Below are 23,671 nucleotides of genomic sequence, written 5' to 3'. Positions count from 1 at the left end.
CTTGCACATGAAGAAAGTGTTTGGGGGCCTCTTCTTCTGCTGTTGCCCTGTATATAGTCTCTGCATATCTACCCAAGATGCTTCTCAGAGTTGGGGATGCTAAACCATAAATTTTCACCAGATTCTTTCCAGCACCAAAACGTACTTTGGAAGGAAGGCAGTTTGGTGGCCCTTGCTCTGCCATCTCCACCATGAGATGAAGTAGCCCGGCGACTTTTCTGGTTTATGTTGTCATTTAGTTTGAAGTGCTGCTTCCTGCCCACTGTGCCAGGAGGTTGTAGGTGGTCGTCTCCTTCCTGCCACAGTTCCTCAGTAATACCTGGGGTTCGTAACTGTGTTCTGGTCACTTTGTGCTGTGCAGGAGCCGATACTCAGTGTTACCGTCTATCTCTGAGCTCTAATAAAAGCCTATTTGGAGGGCCCTTTTCTTGCCAGAAGTGGCAAAGAAGATGGTGATGCTAACTTGCTTCAGTGTAGGCAGCTTTCCCTGTCAGTTTCCCAGGCACCTGCACGTGCCACAGCAGGGAAGAATAAAAATTGCTGCTAGTAATTTTGAGACAAATCTCCAGGGGAAGAAGAGCTTTCATCAAGGAATTTGACTTGGGAGGAAGAAACATAGGCACTTGCATGAATGTGCGGGGTCCTTATCTCATAGACAGAAGAGTGGGTCCAACCCCTTCCAACTCATTACAGCTCTGAGGCTGCTGTGTCTGTGTATCTCCCTTTCCTGTGCAGTGCTAGATCCTGCAAGAAACCTCATCTTCCGTCTTACTTACAAACAAGTTCACCTGTCAAGAACGCAGGAAACCCCTGCAAACTTCACTGGGACTATTTGCAGACTTCAGCTTAAGCACTCTGATAAATGCAACTAATGGGGGCTGTGTGTGAAGATTTCATGCCTGCAGTCATATTTCCACTCAGCCCACGTGCATGACCCATGGTTTTTCAACTGTGAGCAGGTCCTTCCAGGCGTTCCTGGGCACAAGTGTGTAACGGCAAAAATGCAGCTAATGACATTGCAAATTATTTACATTGAAAATAACAAACGGCCTTCACAAAATATCAAATAACTTCCATCCTGCAAGCACAGTTTTGGAAGAAATTGAAATGATGCACTGTATCATGTCTGCTGGCCCAGAGATGAAAAGGGAAAGAAAGATAATCAAATTGAATATTGAATGTTTGCTGTTGAGGTTACCGCTTAACCCAGCTAACCTGTGAAAACAGATAGTCCTACATTCCCAGGTGTTTTGGCATCTTTTTCATCTTGTTCTCTCTGCCTCAGCAAAGAGACAGCCATTTCTCTCTCTATCTGTCTTAGTGTATTTAGCTTTTGCAAAAAGAAGGCAAAAACGTTTTTTTCTGTCTAGAGTTGTACTAGAGCGAGGTTAGGGCAAACACACGTGCGAACTTGCGCACACACACACTTTGGTCCATCACAACTGCAGCAAGAGAGGAATTAATTTTTAAGTGTTCAAGCCCTTGCAGAGTTGTATAACATCAGAGAATTCCTCCACTGCGTGAGTATAAAGAAAAGGAAAGGCTCATTTTTAATCCATTTTTAATTTTTGGCTCCATAAAAATGCTGGAGCCCCTTGACAGACCCCCTCAGGGAGTGGTTGCGTGAAATGTGCCAACAGCTGGGTGGCACAAATTTGGAAAGCACTGCTGTTCGTAAAGAACGGAACTGAATGCTGCTGTGAGAAAGCAGTGCATTTTCCAAAATAATCCTTTTATTTCCATATTAATGCTTAAGAGAGGAACAAATGTGTATTCATTGGATAGAGCTGGGAAGTCAGCTCTTTACAGAAAAGCAGAAATCTCCCCACCACCATTCGCAGCAGGGAAGTGTTGAAAAGTTTTAGAATAGCAAGTTCCCTTTGATTTTTTTTAAAACTATATTTGGTTCAGAGCTCCCTTGACAAATTAAAGGAATACCAGGCGGCCTCAGGACTGCCTTGTTTCATGGCATGTTTCATGAGGTTTCTCACTCTCAGTGTCATGGAAAAAGCCAGTCCGTTTCTCACCAACGCTCCCAAAGAACCTAGGAGCAAAACGAGAGCTACAAAACGCTTTGAACCTGTGGGATAAGCAACAGCTTGAGGTATTAAGAACCGGTATTTGTTTGCTGGGCTGTTTGCGTTCATAAAGCCATGGAGATTGCTGGCTCTGTAACCGAGGAGCAGATAAGATAAAAACAATAAGGCAAATGCAGGGTTAGGCCGATGGTGCACGTGGCTGCTCTCCCATCAATCAGCCGGAGACTCACGGGTCTAGGGATATCGTGTGAGAGTGGCCTGTTCTGCTCTTGTGAGGAGCTTCTCTTGGCCTGCTCCCTCTCCCAGGCCCTGGCAGACCCCTCTGTGCAGTGCACCTGGGCCTCCTCACCCACCTCCGGGCCCAACCAGGAGAGGCGAGAGGTGGCCTGTCCATCTGCCTTTCAGCACAAAGATCTCCAAGCATCTACCCCAACCCATCAGTACCTGCTTCCTCCTCGGCTCGCCGACCTGGAGGACCTCGCCGCAGTCAGATGTGTCATGGCTGACAATTTATGCTGGCTTCTCATCTCCTCTCTTTTTCTCGGTCATCCACTGCCAGCCACTGCTGGAGGTGGCACATGGCTTGCCTGGGCTAGGCAAGCTTTTAGTCTGACTAGGCATGTCATTTTTATAGGTAGTGAAATCTCCATAAGGACGGAGGGAAACATGGGTATGTGGGCCTGGTCCGACATGGGAAAATATGGGGTTTGGAGGATTTTTCGAGCAGGAGTGGAAGGCAGACGCTTGACCGGGAATGAATGCCTCAGCAACTGAGGGAGTCCTTCCTTCCACAGCTGCCCTTTTCTCATGTTCTCAGTGCTCTGCTGCATCCCCTTCCCCAGCATCACCATTCACATTTCAAGTGAGCCCTCTTGCCTGGAGCATGCTGTATATAATGTTTCTAAGGAGGAATGTGGGGGTGGAAAGACCACATGAGGTCATAAAGTTTTTGTGGAGTTGCAATTTGATCCAGAAAGTGAATTACCAGGTGCTTCTTCAGAGAGGGATTGGAGGTTATATTTAAATACCTCATTTAGGAAGGCATTTTACGCTAGGAGAGAATCAATTCCATTTATTTGCTAAATGTACATTTGTTTTGCCATAGTGTAATTCCAGGATGACATTTTAATTGATCAGTGGATTGAACTGACAACTTTAAAAAAAAAAAGGCTACATGTCATTATCCCTAACAGAGGATTTTACCAGGCTGTGGAGTAATAAGCCTTAAAAAGGCAAAAGCCTTCGGATGTTTATTTTCAGAAATTCGCTTTTCTCTTTTAACTTGCAGGGAAGGGAGGTAGTGGGAGTGCTGTCCTCATACAGTAATCAGCACATGATCTCAGGGCTCCAGGACCAGGGTGGAAATAACATCGATCAATGTGCTTTAATCAAGCAGGGAAAACGGTGGAGCTTTGATAGTGCCCTGCAAATGGATGTACTGCTGCTAGAACAGCTATTAGCTTAGTTACCTCTCGGGGATGCTTCTTGTCATAGAGAATTTGTAGTGAAGACGTTACGCTTCTGTGAGTTGTAAAGCAGGGGTGAGTCTGGTCATGACTTGGCTGGGAGACGGCTAGGTTTGTTCCCGATTCTCATGTAGACTAGGCTGCTGGAAACATAGGTTGTATTTTCTTTCTGTAGTTTTACTGAATGGCACTGCTGAGCATTGCTCTCCTGCCCACTTCTTCAGATGTTCAGCGGGGACAACCAGCTGGAGAAGTAACTGAACTGCTTAAGGACGCTTGCAAGGCAAGTGCCTGCAGCCCATGGCCTGCTTCTGCAGGGACACTTGGAAACTTCATCCCAGGGAGCTTTTAAAGGGCATTCATTAAGCCATTCTGGATCATCACTTGGATATTTTTCTCTAGCTCTAAAATAGCCAGATTTAAGGTCACTTTATTTCTTAAGGTGAGTGTCTCCGCCATAGTTTAACCAAAGCAGTTCAGACTTACTCTTGTACTTATTTCAGGTAAAGTTTTGCAGCCCACCCTTGTGCCAACAGCCCTAAAATGCGTCTCCCTTGCTGCTTAGGCTGGCCTAAAGCTCTAGTCCCAGTTGAGACTTCAGGGGAAAAAAAAAACATCCCAGGCCACAGTGCTCCTGCATCATGAGGTTTTAATAGGGGCAGGGAGAAGTCGGTTTGGGAACATGTTCAGGGAAGGGGAGAAGTGGTAGCAAAGTGCTTACAGGTATGGCTGGGAGGTAATGGTGGGACCAGACAGCAAGCTGTGGGAGAAGAGCCGTAGTGAAGAGATATCCTTGCTGGAGAGCAAGGAGAGGAGGGATGGAGAGCGGGGGCAGAGAGCCCAGGAATCTGGCACGGCTGAGCGGTGAGTGTCGGAGAGCGATAAGGACAATTTGGGCTCAGTGCGGGACGACTGCAGATATGGAAAGAGGAGAAAATGAGGCACACCAAAGCCTTATGATCATGAGGTGAGCGAGACCAAGAAGGAAGGAGAGCTCAGGGGTGGAGGCCAAAGGCTGCTGACGCGAGGGGCATTTTGCAGCCCTTCTTTCTCCCAGGTCTGCAGGCAAAATAATTTCATTGGTCGTCCTCACGGTCTTTCCCCCTGCCTTCCTCGCCACATGCAGGGACTGGGGCAACCCAAGCCCTCGACCGGCTGCTCGAGGCTGGTAGCTGTAACGATAGTGATAATGAGTATTGACGGAGGGGAGGGAAAGGAGAGCAGCTGTGGAGCAGGGGGAGGTTGCCTGAGTACAGTAATCGTGTTTGGCAGGTCAAGGGTGAACTGAGGCCGGCGGGATTTGAGCAATGCCCAAGGCTAGCAAAGTGGTGTTATAATAAACCCCAGATGTTTCCGCTATTTACAATGTATATGTTATGTTTAAACCTGAAAATACATCCTAGGATCTGGTGGGTAGGGAAGTAGTTATTAGCTGCTTGGAAATGACTTGTTGGTAACGTATCTGTTCCCCCTTGATATTAGCTGTTGCCTGTTTAACATATAAATCTTCTAAGCAGAGACCCTCAAGAACAGCTTTTTTTTTCAGTTTTATTTTTTTTCCAAATCAGTGGTTCCGTTTGACTTCATGAGAAACTCGCGCCGTGCTCCTCAACAGCTTTTTGGAAGAGTTGAGCCTGGGCACTGTGGACCCTGGGAGCTGTGCTCACAGCCTGTGTGGGAGAGGGGAGGGACACTGCTGTCAGGCATGGGGGAATGAGGCAGTCACAGGTGCACAGAAAGCACCATTTAATTTTCCCAGACTAATTGTTTTAGAGCTTGGAGCCAGAAACCTTGTGGGATGTCACGGGCCACAGCAGAACCACAGCAGCTCTGAATAAGCGTTTAAGGGGGGGATTTAGTTGGTTGGACATTTACGTCAAATCAAAGGCTTCCTTACGGGAGTAAATTAGTTAACTAAACTGTGAATTTACAGCCTGATGGTTGTTCTGCACAAACCCTCCAGGTGATCAGAGTTACAGCTGGTCCAGACAGGGCACTGAGAATATTAACATTTAAAGTGGTTTAACTGAACTGCGGAAAACCCTGAGGTGTGTGTTGCTGTGGAGGGCTGCAGAGCCACGAGCGAACTTCTGCTGAATCTGCTTTGGGAATGAGTTAAACCAAAATGAGGCAAAGCTGCCTGAATCCTGAGCAGAACTGCTCACTCTGATGTTTAATTTGATGTAAATATTGCAGGTGAGATGCACATCTTCAATGAATCTCGATTGTTTTTTTCCCCCCGTGTACTCTGTCTGCCCAAGTCTCCATAGATCAGTCTGCACGATGCAGAAATCACGCCATTCGTGGGTGGCTGTGGTGCTAGGGGACGTGCGTAGGGTCCTCTGCCCCTGGTGTCAGATGTGGAAGAGAAATGCTTTAGAAAGCCATACTGCGTGGAAACCTTGCTGAAGGCCAGGCTGCAGTTTGCAAGGAAAATGACTAAAAATGGAGTCCTAACCTGGACGCACCAGTCTAATTTACTTCTTCCAAGAATCCTTTCACCAAGGGTCCCTGAGGCACAAGTGCAAGCTGAGTAGCTGAACTGCACTGCACTTATCATGTCTGGGTATGGCTTTGGGTCTGGGTACATAGAAACCTGGTGGGGCTGGGGAGCTGGCTGTGCTAATCTTGACAGTTTCCATCAAATTTTTCTTCCTTGTTCTCTGTGTTTATCCCAAACACTTCCTGTGAAGCTACTCAATCACAAGTCTATTGTGGCTTCTACTAGGAAAGATACCTTTTTTGTTTGTTTTCTTTCTCTTGGGCTTTATTGTCCTCCCACATCCAGTGTGCCTTCCTCCTAGAGATTTTCTTGTTTTGAGCCCCAGTGGACAGCTCCCTGCCTAGCCATCCAGTTTTATGGTATTTCGTGTCACTTCATAAAAAGAGGCAGGGTGCAAGGCTTTGGCTAGACTGCCTGCCTGCATGATGTTGATGGCTCTCCCTAGCCCTCGCTGTCTGCTCGGACTTGTCTGCAGCAGGGAAGGACCCCTGGTTCGTGCAGCTCTAATGCAACATTGCCCACTCCGGTTTGAAGTGTGGGAGGCCACTCCAGTTAGTATGGATTCAGGGTCTGGTGACTTGATGCAGACTTATAAGAGCACTGCAAATTCCTATCCCATCCCATGCATTAATTTCCCCATGCGGGAAGCCCAAAGTGTAGAAATTTCACTTGTTTAAGATCATTCTGGAAGGCTAGACTTGTCTCTGCTGATTGAGAGGGAGATTTTTATGTTTTTCAGCTATTTCAATTTGAAGATCAATTTATTCAAAGTGAAGTTGCTGAATACAAGTTAAAAGAGCAGAAAACTGCTTTTTCCTCTCCCAATCTATGCATAAAAATGAGGTACTTCCCCTTCTTTAAGGACACGATGACCAGAAGTAGTTCATAAATCACATTTACTACTCCTCTGTTTAGTAAGCCTGTTGACTTCGAATTCGAAACGTGTTTTAATAAACTTTCTGCTTCATTCATTCCCCAAGTGTCTGGCAGATTCAGCTACTACAAGACATCTCAAAATTCTTTTTTCTGTGTTTTACTCTCTATCCATCAGCCCTGGGTAAAAAAAGAATCAGTCAGACAGGAAACATGTCAGATGATAATACACTATTTTCCAGCCTAAAACCATCTAAGAATTTATGGGCTGGCTACTTTTATATTCAGTTATACAGGTGACCAAATAAATAGAGGGAAAAGACAGCATATCCTTAATGCTTGGAAACTAGAATTATCAAATTGAGAAGAAGGGCTATACCTAAGAAACCAATATCAATACCTATTTAGATACCCAAGAAGCCAATGTCAACACCTATTTAGAAAACAATAACAATCTTTTTCGTTTTTCCTTTTTAGGAAAATAATAGTGTACAGAAAGGAAAAGATGATTAAAGCCTGCTGTTCGGATCAGTGCTTTCTCTGATGATTTAAATTATGTTTAAGGTTGGTGAAGCAAGCCTTGGGAATTAACAGCTGTCAAATATCTAACTACTATCAAAACAGTTTGTCTCATGAGCACTTAAAATACTGAAAAACAAAAAACAAAACAAAACAAAACAAATTCGCATTCTTTTCTCTACTCAGAAAAATTAGGATCAAGAGCCTGGGGGGAAGGGAGCCTCTGATCCTGGAGCTTTTTGCCTTTCTTGGCATGAAAATCTGGCCTTCCAGAAATTGTACATCTTGTTTGGTGTGCATGCCCAATGAACCTCAGATGCATCTGTGAAAGCTCACAGAGGGACAGAGATGCCAGATACTGCCATGACTATGTTGCTGTTTTGCTGGATTTAGACCCTCCTCTGTACACTCCCAATTCATGTCAGAGCGACTCATGAGAAAGGCTTTGGGGCCTTTTCACACCTCCCTGAACATGTAGGGTGTGTTCACTTCCTCTCCCTTTTAAAAAAGAGTTAGGCTCTTCCCCTTTGACTCCAGGAAAAAACATATATTGATACTAATTTTATTTAATCCTTGGTATGTTCATGCACCACTGTATATTCATGAAGCTGATGAAATAAAATACTCTACAAAAAGAAGAGCACTCCTGGAAATAACAAATTCCAAGCCACGTCTTAAATTCTTCCCAGAGGCAAAAAAAAGTGATAAAAATATAATAGGCATTCAGTATAACGACACTGGCTTTTTTAATTATTCGTTTTCTCCACGATATTGAGTTTTATGACATCTCTTACAGTATATAACAGTATGTATACTCACAGTAACAGTATGTCTATCTTTTACAGAGTATTTTTCTGGCTGGATTTTCTCCATTTCCCTTAGCAATAATGGTGTCCTGCTTGGTTGCTTCCTTCATAAAATTCCCTTTGCAGCCAGAAGGGGGACTCAGGATATTAAATTTCAGCAGAGACCGTGAAATCATCCTTTGCGTTTCTTCTGAACATGCCTTTCTGATGCTCTTGCGGTTCATTCTTGGCTTCCATCAATCTTTCATGGCTTTCATTTGCATAGCTGTCATTATTGTGTACTTATCAATGTAGGACAAATTTTGGAGAAGGAAGTACCGCTGAGCTAGGACATACAGCTGGAATCAGGTTCCAGTCCATCAAGAAGAGGCTTTAGTACATCTTTTTTCTCTGCCCATTTATCACAGGGGTTGTCAACCCCTCTCAGTCCAGGCATCCCCACAGTTACATCCTCTCCCCAGTGAGCAAGTAGGATCCCAGACTATGTTCGTATGGGAAGATTTTGGAGATTGGGGCTCCCGAGCACATGGGAGCATTGCAAGACCAAGAGAGAGTCCTTGGTCTACGGGATGAACTTAAGAGCACCTCTCTTAAGGAAAGGGAATAAGTGGGCATTCCTCAGCAAAGACAATCATATTGTTTCATGCCGGTGGCAGTAGTAAGTAATCCGGGAGAGAAAAGCCGGAGGCTGCAACATTTTAGATAAACAGCAGACTCATCTTTTTGCTCTGCCCTGGGGTATAAATCCTGTCTGCAGTTGGGCTTCCTGCAGTGGTCTACTGTTCTTATGCCATCTTGCAGGAATGCGTGTTATAGCAAACCGGATATACCTGCTACTTCTGCTGCTGGAGGTGCACAACAGTTTCCACCGTAATCCCGTTTCCCAAGCCCTTTTAGGATTAGGTTTTTATGTTTTTTTTTTTTTTCCTGGAACGTGAGTTTCTTTCTCATGTCTTCTAGAAAGCCTGGACAAAAGACATACCTGGCTGCCACGATGGTTTCAGCATGGTTAGGGAGAAGGTAATACATTTGTCCTGTTAGGTGGTAGCCACACTGTTCAGTGAAAACTCAGACAGGAACTGGATACAATACCATCTCTGAGTTTTTGTACGATTTATGAAAAATGACTTTATCTTGAAGGAGTACTAAAAGAAAGAAAAAAGTGATGACAATTATAACCTTTGGCTTTTTGTCGAGAAGCTGTCTCAAGGCGCTCTGGCTTGAGGTTTTGGCTCTGTTGGGAGAGTAAAGAGATGTAGACTCAGACTTTGCAGTTCAGCTATCCAAAAGTAAATTGAGCTACTCTGAGCTCTCAGTGGGACTCTGCGGTAGAAATAGCTTTGCTGCAGATAAGCATGCAGTGGTACTACTAATGCTCTTCAGTAATTTATCATCAGCAGAAAAGCACATTTTATGCAGGCTGCTATGTGTATGCAGTCCAGGTGATTCATGACTGAAGTTGGTGTCCTGGCGAGGAATTAAAGGAAGTGGAAGAATTTCCTGTTGCAGAAATAATGGTAAACTGAAGCTTTTGTTTGAAATAACATAGAAAAGATAGGTCACAGGAGATGATACGTGAAAATCTCCAGCTCAGGAGTAACAAAAATAAAGGCATTGCCCATAATGCCATTATACTTGAGAATGAAGCAAAAGGGAGAGTAGGGAATGGTTGGGAAGTTAGGTCCATTTGGCCCTTTTGTACGGATGTTTAGAATCACATTAATGTCCTCCTAGCTTGAAGGATAGCCACATACTTACATGTATGTGGCTAACACCCAAAGTTGCTGTCATTACAGTCAAGTTTCTTAAATCAAATCAACTGAAGTAGAGACAGCATTGCCTCTAGGAGGACCTGTTAGGACTAATTTAATCCAGAAGTTTATTGATTCAACTTAATTTGTTAAGGAATTGATTTTATTGTGCATTTAATCATAAATCAGCTTTGAATCATTTAAGTATGTTCACATTGAAGCTTTCCATTGGTTTGAATAAAATTAATTTGTGCTTTGTTTAGAATTTTGGAAATTTGGAGATAGAGAAGGGCTGTGCTTTATTTTTTCCACCTTCTAAAGACTGTAGCACATTTCCCCGTCTTCTGGGGTGAAAAGCTGGCTGTATCAAATCAATGACAAAGCATTTTGCTTTCACGGGGCCAAAATTTCACCTTAGTACTGTGCTGGGCCTGCACTTCTTATTGTAACACCAATAAAGTTGTAGATACTTGCACACTTCGTATAATCAATTTTCAGGCTGTGGCTTCACCCAAAACCGTGACACATGAAAACCATTTGTAAGTTTAAAAAAAAAAAGTTAGGGAAAGGAGGTTTACTTATTTTACCACATCATTATTCTTTTAATTAGCAGCCAATTCAGAATTTATGTGGAATTTTTTAGATTTGGTAAATTATACACATTACTTACTAGGGCTGATAATTTTGAATGGATCTAGAAGGTCTGTATGTAGCTCCTATGTAAAGAATATCGCCTTCATGCAATTAAAAGCCATAATTCCTTCCTAACAAGACGTAGTGGTGGCCACGTTTTAAAGGGATTAGATACTTAAGATATTAAATAATTACTGACTGTTAGGATTTATTTAATGTATTTTATTTTTTTCACATAATCATAGATTTTAAGGCCATTGAGGGATTTTGACAAAAGGTTACATAAATACCTGCCAGAACGAGCTTGATAGATATGGATTGGGAGCTCCAGGTTGGACTCGATGGCCTCTTTGAGACCTATTTCACTTTCTTGTATTTGTGTGCTGATCCCTGTTCTGTATGATTTGCTACCTCGCTTTCACGCAGGTTTCCTGGTCTGCAGTTCTACGGCTCACAGTTGATCAGGAATATATTTTTTAAAAGCCTGGTAATTTTTCCTGCATAATTTTTGAACCTTTGACTACAGTCCAGAGACCATTTCAGAGCTACATAAAGTCTTTCTGTCCCTCTTCCAGTGAAAGCAGAAGCGTGGCATATTTCTACACGCTTCACTAATCATGTGGTTATGGATTTTTGGAGGTTGACCTTTAAAAAGAAATCTAATCTTGTATAATAATTTAACCAGGGGAGATATTAGGTCTTCATGGGAGCCGTTTTTTGATTGTAAGTATTTAGCAAAGTTTATCCTTAAGAGGTTTTCTTTTCATTTTTCGTTTGTTTGAAGATTGACTGTGCACATATTTAAACAGGTGTGCAATTCCTTCTCCATTTTCCCATAGCTGCATACTCTAAATGCGAAGTTCAGTATATGTCAGAAGTAAATTGTTTAGAGAGGTGTACATGAGATCCTTTCTGCATACTGTGTAAGTACGTTATGGTAAGTGCTATATTTAGATTTTTTGCTGACCTGGGCTTGAGTGGATAATTTGTGTACAATGCCCAGCTGCATCCAGATCCTCAGCTCCTAAAATGACTCAAACATCTTTGGGATGTATTCGCTAAACTGTTTGTGTACCTCCTGGTAAAAAAAGAAAGATTTTGCTAATAAACATTGCCAAGTGATGGCAACATCAGTTGTCTGAAAGGGCAGGGACCGCATGTGCTGTATCCCAGGGATAAGGCAAGTCCTTTTGCAGTGGAAGCTGCACCCTTCCCGGACTGTCAGTCCAAATAGTCCTTTCTTAGTGTGCATATGTTAAAGCAGTCATCTTCTGACATGGCTTTGGAGTGGAGGCACAGCATGTTCCGCTAGTGACAGCTTTGAAGTTTTTTACCTGGTGGAGATTTCAACAGGCAGGCGCAAGGGAAATCCTTCTTTCACGTGCTATGGTGCTTGGCTTGATGCGAGCACGTGCAACGCTGCTGTCTGTGCCCAGCATTAGAAGAAAATAACCCAGAAGGACTTCATCAAGGTGGCCCCATTGAAGTTTAGTTTGAGACAGACCCCACTATCCTTAGAGGAAGGGCTGCTGCCCCTGCTTCCCATAGGTTTTCTGTGTGTTGCCTTTGGGCATATGGACGGTCTTGTAGGCGTAGACCCTTCCATGGCCAGTGCTGAATGCTCAGGTAAATCACAGAAATTATAAAGTATTACTAGGAGACTTGACCGCAAAGGATTTAAAGGGGAGAAAGGGAAAGAATCTGGTGAATGGGGAGCCAAAATCCATAGTGTTAGGTTCGACTTGTGCATTAGCAAATCAATGTCTTGAAAGCTTGGAAGTTCTTCACACTGCTGTGAATATTTTATGCAGCCTGTAATGCAATGACAACTTCTTTCTTTTGATGCTTAAATTAATCTTCTTTTCTTAAAATTGATCTCTGCTTTTTAGCTTTGGTTCAGCTCATATCAAGGAAGCCATGCGACTTAGTTCAGTTCAGGTTTTTCTACCTTCTCACTCCAAAATTTCAGCACAGATGAGTGTTTTTTTTGTGGGGAGGAACATCAGCAGATGACTGAACCAATTAAAACTGTCAGCTGTGCCTGAGAATGCCCCGAAATCTTCTACACTATAGTTCAGATACCGTTATTCATACTTTTTTTATTCAACTTGTCACTAACATGGGAAGGTGCTCAAGGATGGCCGCTGGAAGCTTCTCTTGGGGATGTTGCATGCAGGCCTGGGTGCAGTCGTGGCGCTGGGGAAGAGGTAGGAGAGCGCCGTGTAAAGTCCTAGCGTCACACCTGTTGACCTTCATGGGTCCTTCCAGATAGTGTGTGCATAGAGGTCACATCTTGCTTTACTCCTGCAAAGATGTTTCCACTGCTGCATGTCACGTTCCAAAATGGTAGTTTAAGAATAACTTGAGATACCTGTAGGAAGCAACTATTCCCAGCTACAAACAGCAAACGGTTGAAGTGCACAGGCTGCTTTTGCTTAAACACTTTCATTAGGGCATGAAGAAATTTGAGTATTATTGACATGAAGCTTGGGCCATCTTTTTTGTTCTTGGTTTGTATAGCACCTGGCTAGGGAGTTCTTCCATTAAGAGAGTTTCCAGACACTGCTGCAATAGTAATTACCAATGGCAGTAATAAAATCAGTGCTTGAATTATCCTAAGTCATTGGCTTCAGCATGTCACAGCAGTGTATTCCATGGGTTAAACACACACATTTAAAAAAAGACAGTTTCCTTTTCTCCAGATATCTAGATGTGTTTTCATTTTCTACAGGGTGTCTCATTAGCTGTGTACAGGAGGCAGATAAGCATATTCAGCATTATGCCTTTTGTTATTTCACATACGTCTTTCACTGATCTTGCATAGGGAACTGAAGGTTAGTCTGTTAAATACATCCTTATACAGAGGTAACGCAGTGTATCTTGCCCTTTTCAGGAACTTGTGGCTTTCCGTGCCATTTTTGTTAGGAGAAAATTACGGGAAATTTGTGCCATAAAAGATGCGTGTGTGCTCATGTGTTACATTCTTTCATATATTACCTACTCATGATTAGCCTGTGTCCTTTTCTTAATGTACCCTGTGATTCTGTTGTCATTGCTGTACCTTGATCCATTTGTTCAGCTGAACCGTCGTCATGATTATCCTATTACCAAGGCAAAGATTTCTGAGAATTTAAGTCCTAAGTTCATGCTGGGCTGCCTCAGTAAGGAGCTCCTGCTGTCTCCCATTAACACGTGGCAGATATTAATTTCCCTGGACTCTTGAAAACTGAGTCATTTCCTCTGATGCTGAACCATGGATTTGGTGACCTTTCTGTGGGCTTTGTGGGAAGGGGATTGTTCGGGGCTTGGCAGGGGGAGGCAATTGTTTTGGTAAAGCCCATTTCAGGTCTTTTTGTGCATTCACTGGTTATTACTTCCAGTGCTTCTGTTGTGGGTCCCTCAACTCAGCTTACTCAGCTATCGCTGTTGGTGGTGGCCATGACTCCAGGCACGGTGAGCCATGCAGCTATAGCACCTTGTGGTATCTCGTATCTCACAGTCTGGGAATCCCCATTTGATCCTTTTTTTCCACTGAATTTCACCTGTCATAGCACAGGCCATTCCCCTTGTGTTGTACCATTGATTAATAAGACATTTCATGTGGGCCATAGGTCCTTCTGGTTTTCCTCTTCAAAATGGAGAATTATTTTAATATGCAGAAAATTTATGTATGTCAATCGTTTGGCTACAATTTGTCTGAAGCCATTTTAATTCTGCACCGTGCACAGACGTGCCAGACTGTTGCTTTTATGCATATAGGCCTGAGCTCTCCCTAGGAGTAGAGAGTTTGGCAGGTTTAATTAGGAAGATCTCTGACCAGGCACATAAAAGTCTCCTTGCAGCATCTCTGTGATGGATGGTCTTTTTCTTTCTCTTAAGGCCTTCACTGCCTCAAGGGGATGAGGCAGGTTTTGAGGAGTACCAGGGCCTGCTATGGATAAAGCCACAGTGGGCAATTTATTGACTGATGCATGGCACACTTTCATCTATGAGGTGGAACTACTGCAGAATCAGAACATTCCGAAAAGCCAAGAGAAGAGTGTAAGAATTAAAAATGGGCCTTTTTATGATGAGGTTTAAGGGAAAGCAATGATTCATTTTTTTGTGCACGAATGCTCCAGCCGTGCTGGAACCGTTTGAAGGGAAAGAGCGCGATGGAGAAACGCTGAGAGGATGCAGAAGCAGCTGAGTCCAAGGGAGGTGGAAACAAGAGCTATAAAATTTAGAAAAATGTACATAGGATTTCAAAGCTTACAGGATTCAGACCAGAGAAGACCGCGTTCCCTGGTGGTGGCAAGTACAGGAGTGTGTGAGAGGACAGATAATGTGAGAGGGAAAGGAGGAGAATCTGGCTGCAGCATTTTGGATCCCTCAGACTGAAAGATTAAAGCTGTAGGGAGGCTATCAAAAAGTGTAAGTAAGTTCTACAAAAGCAGACAAACAAACAAAAAAAGGAGTTACCTAAGAACTGGATTTTCATCAGCAGTCTGCTATTGTGGAGTGGAATACGCTTTGAAATGATGCCAAAGGAGAATGTACTTGGAATGTCGTTGTGTCGCTCATCTTCCCTTTCTTGTCCTCTTCCCCCCCACCCCCCCATTTCTCTTTATTCTTCCCAGCACCATCTTCGGACGCACCTAAATTGCCACATGTTTACCACAGTCTAGACCAAAGTTTAAATTTGGCATGCCTCTCCACTCAGGAATCTGGTGAATCTTCCAAATCTGGCCATAACTCCTAGTCTGGGATCCAGCCAAATTAACAATGCCATCACAGCCTTTGCTTTTAGGTGGTTCTCTCAGACGTGCTAGTCTCTGATGGTCAGTGCAAGTCTTTCTAAAAGCAAAGAGAGATTAGTGTTGAAAATGCTTATGCTGGAGAGTAGACGAGAGAGAGAGACATGTATATTGCAGCAAACCACTTTTGCTCGCCTCATCTGACTTCAATATATGCAACTCAAGACAAAGTTTTCTAATGTGTAGTCCTGAAGTTCAGCTCCTAAATCAAAAGTGGCTTCATTTAAAAAAAATCATTGAGTACTTTCAAGTCCCCTTGAAGTCCATGGTATTTATGCCTGCCTAGCACTTCTCAGCATCAGATTGCTTATTTTAGTGCTGAAATAAAGATTCTGGAGTATTCCTTTGTGCACTTAGGTATGTAAAATACGGCCTTGCAAGGTTTTCGTATCGACTTTGTGAGCAGTTGTCCCTACATTGCTTGTTGGATATCAAGTACACTTATTTTACACTGTCCCTGCATTTTCAGCCTGTATGATCAGGTTTTTGTATTGACAGTGTCTAACAGGATCATCAGCGTTTATTGGGGAAGTAGCTAGCTGGAGTCAGCTGCAGCATTTTGAACCTGAGGAGAGAACGTTTAATGCAATCAGGCTGTGTGTTCCTGTAGATATGATCATCAGTAAATAAATTAAGTGTTGACCTTTAAATTATAATCTTTAGGTTAGACGCTCACTCACACCCAGTTTCTGTTGTGCAACCTGCGTTTTGCTGTCTTTGAATTCAGTTCCCTGTCTCTGAGGAGGTCTAAGCTCTGAAACTGATACTTTGAGTGACTGCACAAGGCTTGACAGCTTGGTATTATCTTGTTACAAGGAGTAAATGGGTACTCTTAGCCTTTCCCTCATGGGCATGATTCTGCTTCTGGACACACTAGTTTGTCACTACCGTCCTTTTTCTGGTTCCACTGGAGACGCTTTTAATTTACACAGAGCAGAGGGGTGTAGGGAGACCTTCTCCATGTGTACAATACTTTCTCCACTTTTCCATTTTCAGTGACCTGTTGAAAATGTTGCCTTCCCAAGGTCGTGTTATGAAATGGCCTATAAAACTCTTCTTGGAAGGATTTGCTGTGATACCGACAGAAGGAACGAAAGCGAGATTAACACAAGCTCGGACAGCATTTTCGTGGCTGGAGATAAAAATACCACGTACTTGATAGCATTTCACTCAAAATAAACCAGTAGTTCACGTAGAGCTCTTTGAGTCTGTTGGGTGCACCATTGCTTTGAAAGGATAAAATGAGACTACAGCACCATCATACCTAAAGCTATCAGGCTCACTGAGTTTAGATCCAGACTCTCCACGGCCTCAGATGAGCGGTTTCTGGTCAGGGTAACCGGAGCTGCAGTTGCCTTTGCAACTAGCTTTTGGAAGGAGTTACTCTGATTTATGGTGGCACTTATTTGTTCCTTCCGGGTCCAAAAAAGCACATGGCTGGAGTGCTACGCGCCCTCCCTTTTGCTCTGTTTCTTGGCTCCTGATCTGGGAACTGGCCATTCATAGGGTCTCCCTTCTCTTGACCTTTACGATATCTAAAATTTCTGCAAAAATTTTCTTGTAGCATCACTAAGAAGAATAAGATTATGTGGATCTTGATTTTGTGTGCAGTGCTCAAAGATAAATGTTGGTTCTGCTTTTTTTCCTTTTGTTCTTCTTCACAGATTTTTAGGTGTTCCAATCATACTAAGACTCAGAAGCTGAAACATATTTGGCCATATTTTCAAGAGAGTACCACACTGAACAATTCTCATTTAAGCAGATAAATAACTTGTTGGATTTTGCAATTTCTCAGCTCGTATTTAGTTATTCTGATGTTTTGGAGAGTTTGCTTGTGTAGGATTATGTTCTGTCATCACCTAGTGTTTTATCACATAGGTAATCTGCACAGAGATTCAGCATATGGGAATGAGATAGCTAGATTTTGAAAACTTCCCAGAATCTAAATGTTGCCTGAGATAATAATAGGAGCATTAAAAACAAAACCAAACCACAAATGGTCTGCTTTTTTAATTGTCTAAACAGGAGCAGAATTATTTCAAAAATAGCTTATAGAGTTTATATGCAGGGCTTTAGAAAATCTGGCCTGCTGATGATAATTCTGAGCTTGATTACAATCTCATATGCAAGGGGAGAAGGCTTTTTGGAAATAATATAATTTGTCTTGTATTACTTCCCTGCCTGGAGCATTATGCTACAAAAAAGCAAATTTGAGGCTAAGGCAATGGATATTATTCTTGTGGCTTCCACTGCTATTCACCAAACCATTGGTCACAATTTTGCACAGCAAGCTATGCACACCTGTGTATTGACAAAGATGCCTAACGCCTTCCTGCGCTAAGATGCTTAAAAAGTTTTATGCCTTCCTAGGAAAAACAAAAACAAGAACAAAAAAAACTGCCATGGAATTTCAGCTGAAAGTATGTGGTTCCGTGATAATATTTTGCAGGTTTCCTGTTCAATTTGTTCAATGTGTTGAGCTTCCATGCAGATTAACTAGACAATCAAACACGGAGGGTGAGGAGATAACTGTGCCTTGCCACACTCACTAAAGTCCAGAAACAAGAAGTTATCTCCAGTCATATATTATCAGTGTGTATTTTGCAGAGTGAATATGGAAATGTGCGTTCCTTGACTGAGATGATATTACACAGGCCAGCAGGCATGCATTGCCGAAAAGAAATGCTAGAAAATACAGATATTCAGGCTGCCTTACTAAACAAAGCTTGCGCGCTTTTGCTGCTTAAATCCTTCTGCTGGGCTCCCAACAGTGTGGGCCTTTTGCTGACACAAGTCCTTTGTTGCTTTGTCAAGGCCTTTCGCATCGTGACAACCCTCGCTCCCCGTTATCACCCGTGTTGCTTTCTTAGAAAGTCTGTCAAGTCAGTGAAGGTCCATGGGTCACAGAGAGAGGTCCTGACCGGGGACCGTGAAAAGCTCGAGGTTAACGTGGGTGCCTTTCTGTGGGCCGAATTGACTCCTCAACCGGGAGGCCCTGCCAGGGTTTCAGTATATTTCCAGCGCGAGGAATACGTATAGAGTAGGTCCCAGTGCACCTTTCATTCAAGCAGTGCCGCGCGGGGAGTGTTTCCACGGTTAGTTTCCAGCGTTTCTCCTCAGGATGTGCTTATTTTCTTTGCTATCTGGCCTTTGTCATTCTTTGACTGATGGCACGTGTAAGAGCTCTGCTGCCGTGATACGGCGGTGACTTAACAGTGGCAACATCCAAAACGCGATCAGCAGTAAGTGCTGCAAGACTTCTCTTCAACGTTGAGCGTATATTTTGACCAAGTCATTCTGTCAGAGATGGCTTCCTCATCTCCTTTCTAGAAACCACAGAAAGGGTTTTTCTCACCCTTTCTTGCCTGCACAGAGCAAACTTTGCCCTGAGCATTTGACAGGAGCCCTGCTGGTGGAGGGAGCGGAGCTGTGACAGGCGCAGGAAGAAGAGGATGGAGAGGAGCCAAGCTGGCATGAGATGCGCTAGGAGCCAAGAGGAGGGGGGCAGAGAGGCGAGGAGAGGGGGAGATCCGCGTCCAGTTATCATTATAAATATCTGTGCCGGCTTTAAAATCATTTTTCTCCCTCAGACAAGGTCATGCCTCACCAGAACCGGAGAAACTGGCACAGGCTGTGACAAAAGTCAGCTATCTCTTGTAGCGTTGGAAGCCGTAGCAGATCTCAGTCCACACACCCAGGCTATAGTTTTATCAGCACAAGCTTTCTCATATGCCTGGCAGGTCTGATTAGCTATTGCAAAAGAGTAGCTGAAAGGAAAAAAACCTAGTGTAAATGAAAGGGGAAAAAAAAAAAAAAGAATCTCTTTTCTAACGTGTCTGTGAGCAGCTTTTACTGCTTTCCCTGGAGAGCCTGCATGCTTGGACAGCGAGTTACTGTGAAATAGTGAGGGTCACTGCCATTGATTAAGTACTCTTTTATGTTTCCTGGTAACTCCTGAATTATGGCAAGAGTTGAGCATATTAATTTCACACTTTCTTTTTGCTGACAGCCCTGATGGAGGAAAAATTCTGCAAGTCATTTTGAGGAGATAATATTGAATTAAAATAAAATTCAGGAACAAAATGGCATCTCCCTCTCATTCCCAGTCTTACACTGATGTGTTGACAGGAAAATCAATAACCAGCTGAAGTCTTAAGCACAAAATTTTGGAGCCTTACAGTTATGCTTGTTCCCCTAATTTATAGAAGATATGTACTAGGAATACTACAAGTGAAATATAGTAAAATAAGTAATATTACATTTGTATTTCATACCTCTGCAGCTCCTTTTCTCATTTTGTGACAGAAGACTACAACCTTACTTCTTAAATGACAGGCTGAAACTGTCAGCACTAACCTTAGCAAAGCTGTTAATTAATGCTAATTACTTTGTGAGAAATTTTAAAGATGACATTCTTCATTCGTTTGGGTAAACGTCCCAATATTTATACATGTGTACATATATATGTGTGTGTGTACAGATATGTATATGTATTCACACAAACACACACAGGTATATACATACATAAGCATATTGCTTTTAGAATGGTGTGTGGGCACTTGTTTCGCAGCAAACAAAACATGTTTTCATGGCATTTGGGGGATGAGTTGGAATTTCTTAAATTATGACATGAGGAAAAAGATGGAAACCAAAACACAGGGACACGTTGTTGAGGGAAATTTCTTCCCGATCGTGAAACTCTAACCTTCAAGCACTTATCTAGTCTGTTATATTGCCTGAAGGCAGTCCACTACCCCCAGCTAAAATCTCCCCTGATGGAAATTAATTCCACGTCCTCCCCAGACAAGCTATTCCTGTGTGTGCTGGTCTCCCTGTCAGATATATTGCCGATGTCTAGTCTAAGACTTCCTGCCAGTTACTTTTTGTCCTAGCCAGTGGAGACACACAGAAAATGTTGTTACCTTCCTCTTAATCAGAATTTTTTTAATTATTGAAAGCTGTTGTCTTGTTCTGTCCCCATCCTGGCTTTTCTGCCAGTGGCTCGGCAACCTCATTCGGTCTTTTGTCCGTGTTTCCCCTGCCGCCAGCCATTTATGTTGTTCTCCTCTGAGCTGCTCCCAGTGGGTTCCCAGTTTCCAACGACATCAGGCCTTCCCTGATTGCCCGTGCTGAGAACATAAACGGTTGCGTCACGTGTGGGATGGGCAGTGCTCATGTTTATACCAGGCAAGAGCTTATCAGACCAGTGTTTATCCTGTTCTTCTGACAAATATTTTGATACGTATCTCTCAGAATTAAGGCTGTGATGGTACCACTTGGTTTCAGCCCGACTGGAATAGTAAGTAAGGGCAACTGACGTCAGCAAGTCTCCAAAAAAACACAAGTGACAGATATCAAAAATTATCAAATGTATTCCAGGATGTTTAAAGTCTTCACATCACAGGACCATACTGGAGACTTGCTCGTGTCATGATGAAAGCTTCTAATTTCTGCGCTGCAGAGAACCATTTGGCCGCCGAAGGCAGAACCCATGCCGGCCACTTGTTTCCCTAGACAGTCGTATAGTAATGCAAGAAACAAAAAACAGTAGATTTTACCAAAGGTGCTGCGTGGGAATACTGTCCCCCTGAGGATCCAGACCTGCAATGGGGCACAACTGAGCTGAGCTGGATTCACAAGCCACCACCTATCAGCTGCCCTGTTGCAGCTGGCAGCCCTTCCCTTATCACCCCTCCCCACTAAGGTGACATATGTGTTATCCTGCGCCTCAGCATAAATAGGGTTAAATTAAGTGTTTTACCTAATTTAATTTAATCAGTTTAGGTGTTTTACCTGTTGGAGCAGGATAGATGCTGGCTTAGAGTTAGCCCATGGGGTCACATGGAGGGTTGCCTCTCACAGAGTGACTGCATCTTATTGCGAAGGCCATGCCCAGAGGCCTGTACTGGTTGTGGAGTATTAGAGGTCTTCTTTAACTGGGAAAGCCCTAAATGGTTTGAGATTGACCTACACAAGAAACACCATTGACACAAAGTTACAGAAATTGAGAAATCAGCTGAAGTCCCTGCAGTGCATGTGAGCCATTGGCTGGGCATTTTCAATGTAATGTCCCTTTCTGGATCCAAAATATCCTTAACTGACATTGATTCTCTTGAAAGGCTTCCAAACCCATCTCTTACCTCAGGGAAAGGTTATGGCCAAGCTGAGTTTTAAGCTGGGTGTGTAATGTGGTTTATAATGTTTGGCTGGGGCAAGAACCTTCTCCCCAGGTTAGAGAAGCTGTGGGCTTGTATTTATGCTTTTAGCTCTCCATCAGATCAGTTGCACCTGGATCCTTTGGACAGCCACTAGCTCAGAGCAGTTGGAATAAGTAATGCGGCAAAACACCTTCCCTTTCTCCTTCTGCATTGCCTACTGAGACTGCCAGCCCCAGCATGCTGTCTTGCGTCTAGGCACACGTGATCAATTAAGTATTTTTAAAGCTTCATACCAAATGTGGAACCCCATTTTAGTTCACAATAAGGCTGCATTTAGCTTGCAGGCCTGTCACACAAGACCCGTGTAGGAAGACTCTGAACGGTCAAGCTAGCCTCTTATTAAACGCTCCCATACGCACTAATTTTGGTATCCATAACACACAAATGACTCTTGTCTATCGTATTTTGATGTAGGAAGCTTCGCTAGTCTGGTTGGGATTTTGCTCTCTGCGGCTTACCTTAGCTCAACTTCAGTTAGCACTGTTTTCCCTAACAAGGATGGCCTATTCACCAGCGCATTCTTTTATTTCTTTAGCGGTGCCTCCCAAATTGAAGGAAATGAAAAACCAAGAGGCTGCTGTGGGTCAGAAGCTAGTGCTAAGGTGTGAAACCACTTCAGAGTACCCTGCGCTCAGATTCAAGTGGTTAAAGAATGGAAAAGAGATAACCAAAAAAAACAGACCGGAAAATATCAAGATCCCCAAAAAACAAAAGTAAGTACAGAGACATATCTTACAGGGGGGGCTGGGAGGGAAGGGGTGCAAGCTGTTCACCAGAATGCAGGCACTGAGGTTATTAGCTGCAGTGTCTCTGCCGCACAGAGCTAATTGCTATGAGTTATGGAAGAAGAACATCTAAGGAACCAGATGCTGTCTTTATTTTTCTTGAACTTGTGCATGAAGCTGTAGTATGGTACAAATAGCCCATAATTTTCCCTTTTAAATTCCTATTTTTATTCCAATAGCCAAAGGCTGTCATTTTAACTTATAAGCCTCAGAGACAGGCCATTTCTAAACTACTCATAAAACAGAGGTACCTAATGCGTGTTGTCTGAAATCCGAGAATGTTTAAAATCATCAAAGTGACGCAGATTTGGGAATATTTTTGAGAGTCGCTTCATGAACAGTCCAGGCCTGAAGGAAGGCTGAACTCCTTCTGCAGTAGCTCTGGGTTCCCTGTTCTCAGCTGGCAGTAGCCCATTACCAGAGGTGTCCCAGCACCTACAGAGTGAGGCACCAGTCTGTCAGATGTCAGATGAGCTGGTAGGCCTGTGAATCCCATCCTCCCACCCAGCAGAGAGTCTGCCCGATGTGTGACTAGTGACCAGTGTCAAGGGACGGGCTGGTGCCTACTTGCTGTGGGGAAAGCAGAAGAAGCTATGCAATACTCTGCGTGCTTTGAGGCAGGAGAGAAGTCTATAGCTACTTTGTCCTTCCGACGCTGTCTAGGTGTAAAAGCTTTGAATATGGCTGCTTCTTCATAGAAGGGAGCTGTAAACATCTGTGTCCAAGCCCAGCCCTGCAATGCCCACTTCTGTCCATAGATAGGGGTGCTGCAAGCTGCACCATCTCTTCCCTCTGTGCAGGGTGCAACAGATCTGGGGGGCTCTACAAGAGAAGGTATTTCTCTCCAAGGTGTTAAGTGCCCCTGTATTTGTGGCCAGCTCTCATTTCCTTTGAGCAAACAGCAGTCACAGTCAAGGAGGTGCTTGTCCTTTTGGACTCATGCAGGATGAAAACGAGACGTCCTGCCCTCCCATCCAGTTTCTCCTGCCACGGCCAGGAGCTGGTGAAGCAAGGAGGGGGGCAGAGCAGCACCACAGCTGTCCCGTGCCATGGTCGCACAAATGGCAAGTAGGGAACCAGTGATGTCTCTTTCCAGCACTGTTGAAATGGAGCTGTTCCAGGTGGCACATAGCCTGGTAAATTGTCTAGACCCTTTTGCAAGGCCATATGTCTCAGTCAGAGTCAGGTTTTTAGTCTGTTCCACAGAGAAAAGGCTCAGGTCAGAGCCTGGACCTCGGCCACCCTGGCTGCACAGTGCTGCCTGTGCAGAAAAAAAAAATAT

General features: G+C 43.6%; 1 protein-coding gene across 5 annotated transcripts in view; it reads left to right on the top strand.

Moving 5' to 3' along the window:
* NRG1 (neuregulin 1) overlaps positions 1-23,671 on the top strand; it is a 420,325-nt gene that overhangs the window by 250,948 nt on the left and 145,706 nt on the right. For all 5 annotated transcript variants that reach the window (XM_068928358.1, XM_009687597.2, XM_068928359.1 and 2 more), the window contains one exon: positions 22,140-22,317. In XM_068928358.1, coding sequence (XP_068784459.1) covers positions 22,140-22,317 — 178 coding nt within the window. The remainder of the gene's footprint in view (positions 1-22,139; positions 22,318-23,671) is intronic.

The sequence above is a fragment of the Struthio camelus genome, chromosome Z, assembly GCF_040807025.1.
Source record: "Struthio camelus isolate bStrCam1 chromosome Z, bStrCam1.hap1, whole genome shotgun sequence".
Classification (NCBI taxonomy): domain Eukaryota; kingdom Metazoa; phylum Chordata; class Aves; order Struthioniformes; family Struthionidae; genus Struthio; species Struthio camelus.
This window is presented reverse-complemented; position numbering and strand designations above follow the sequence as displayed.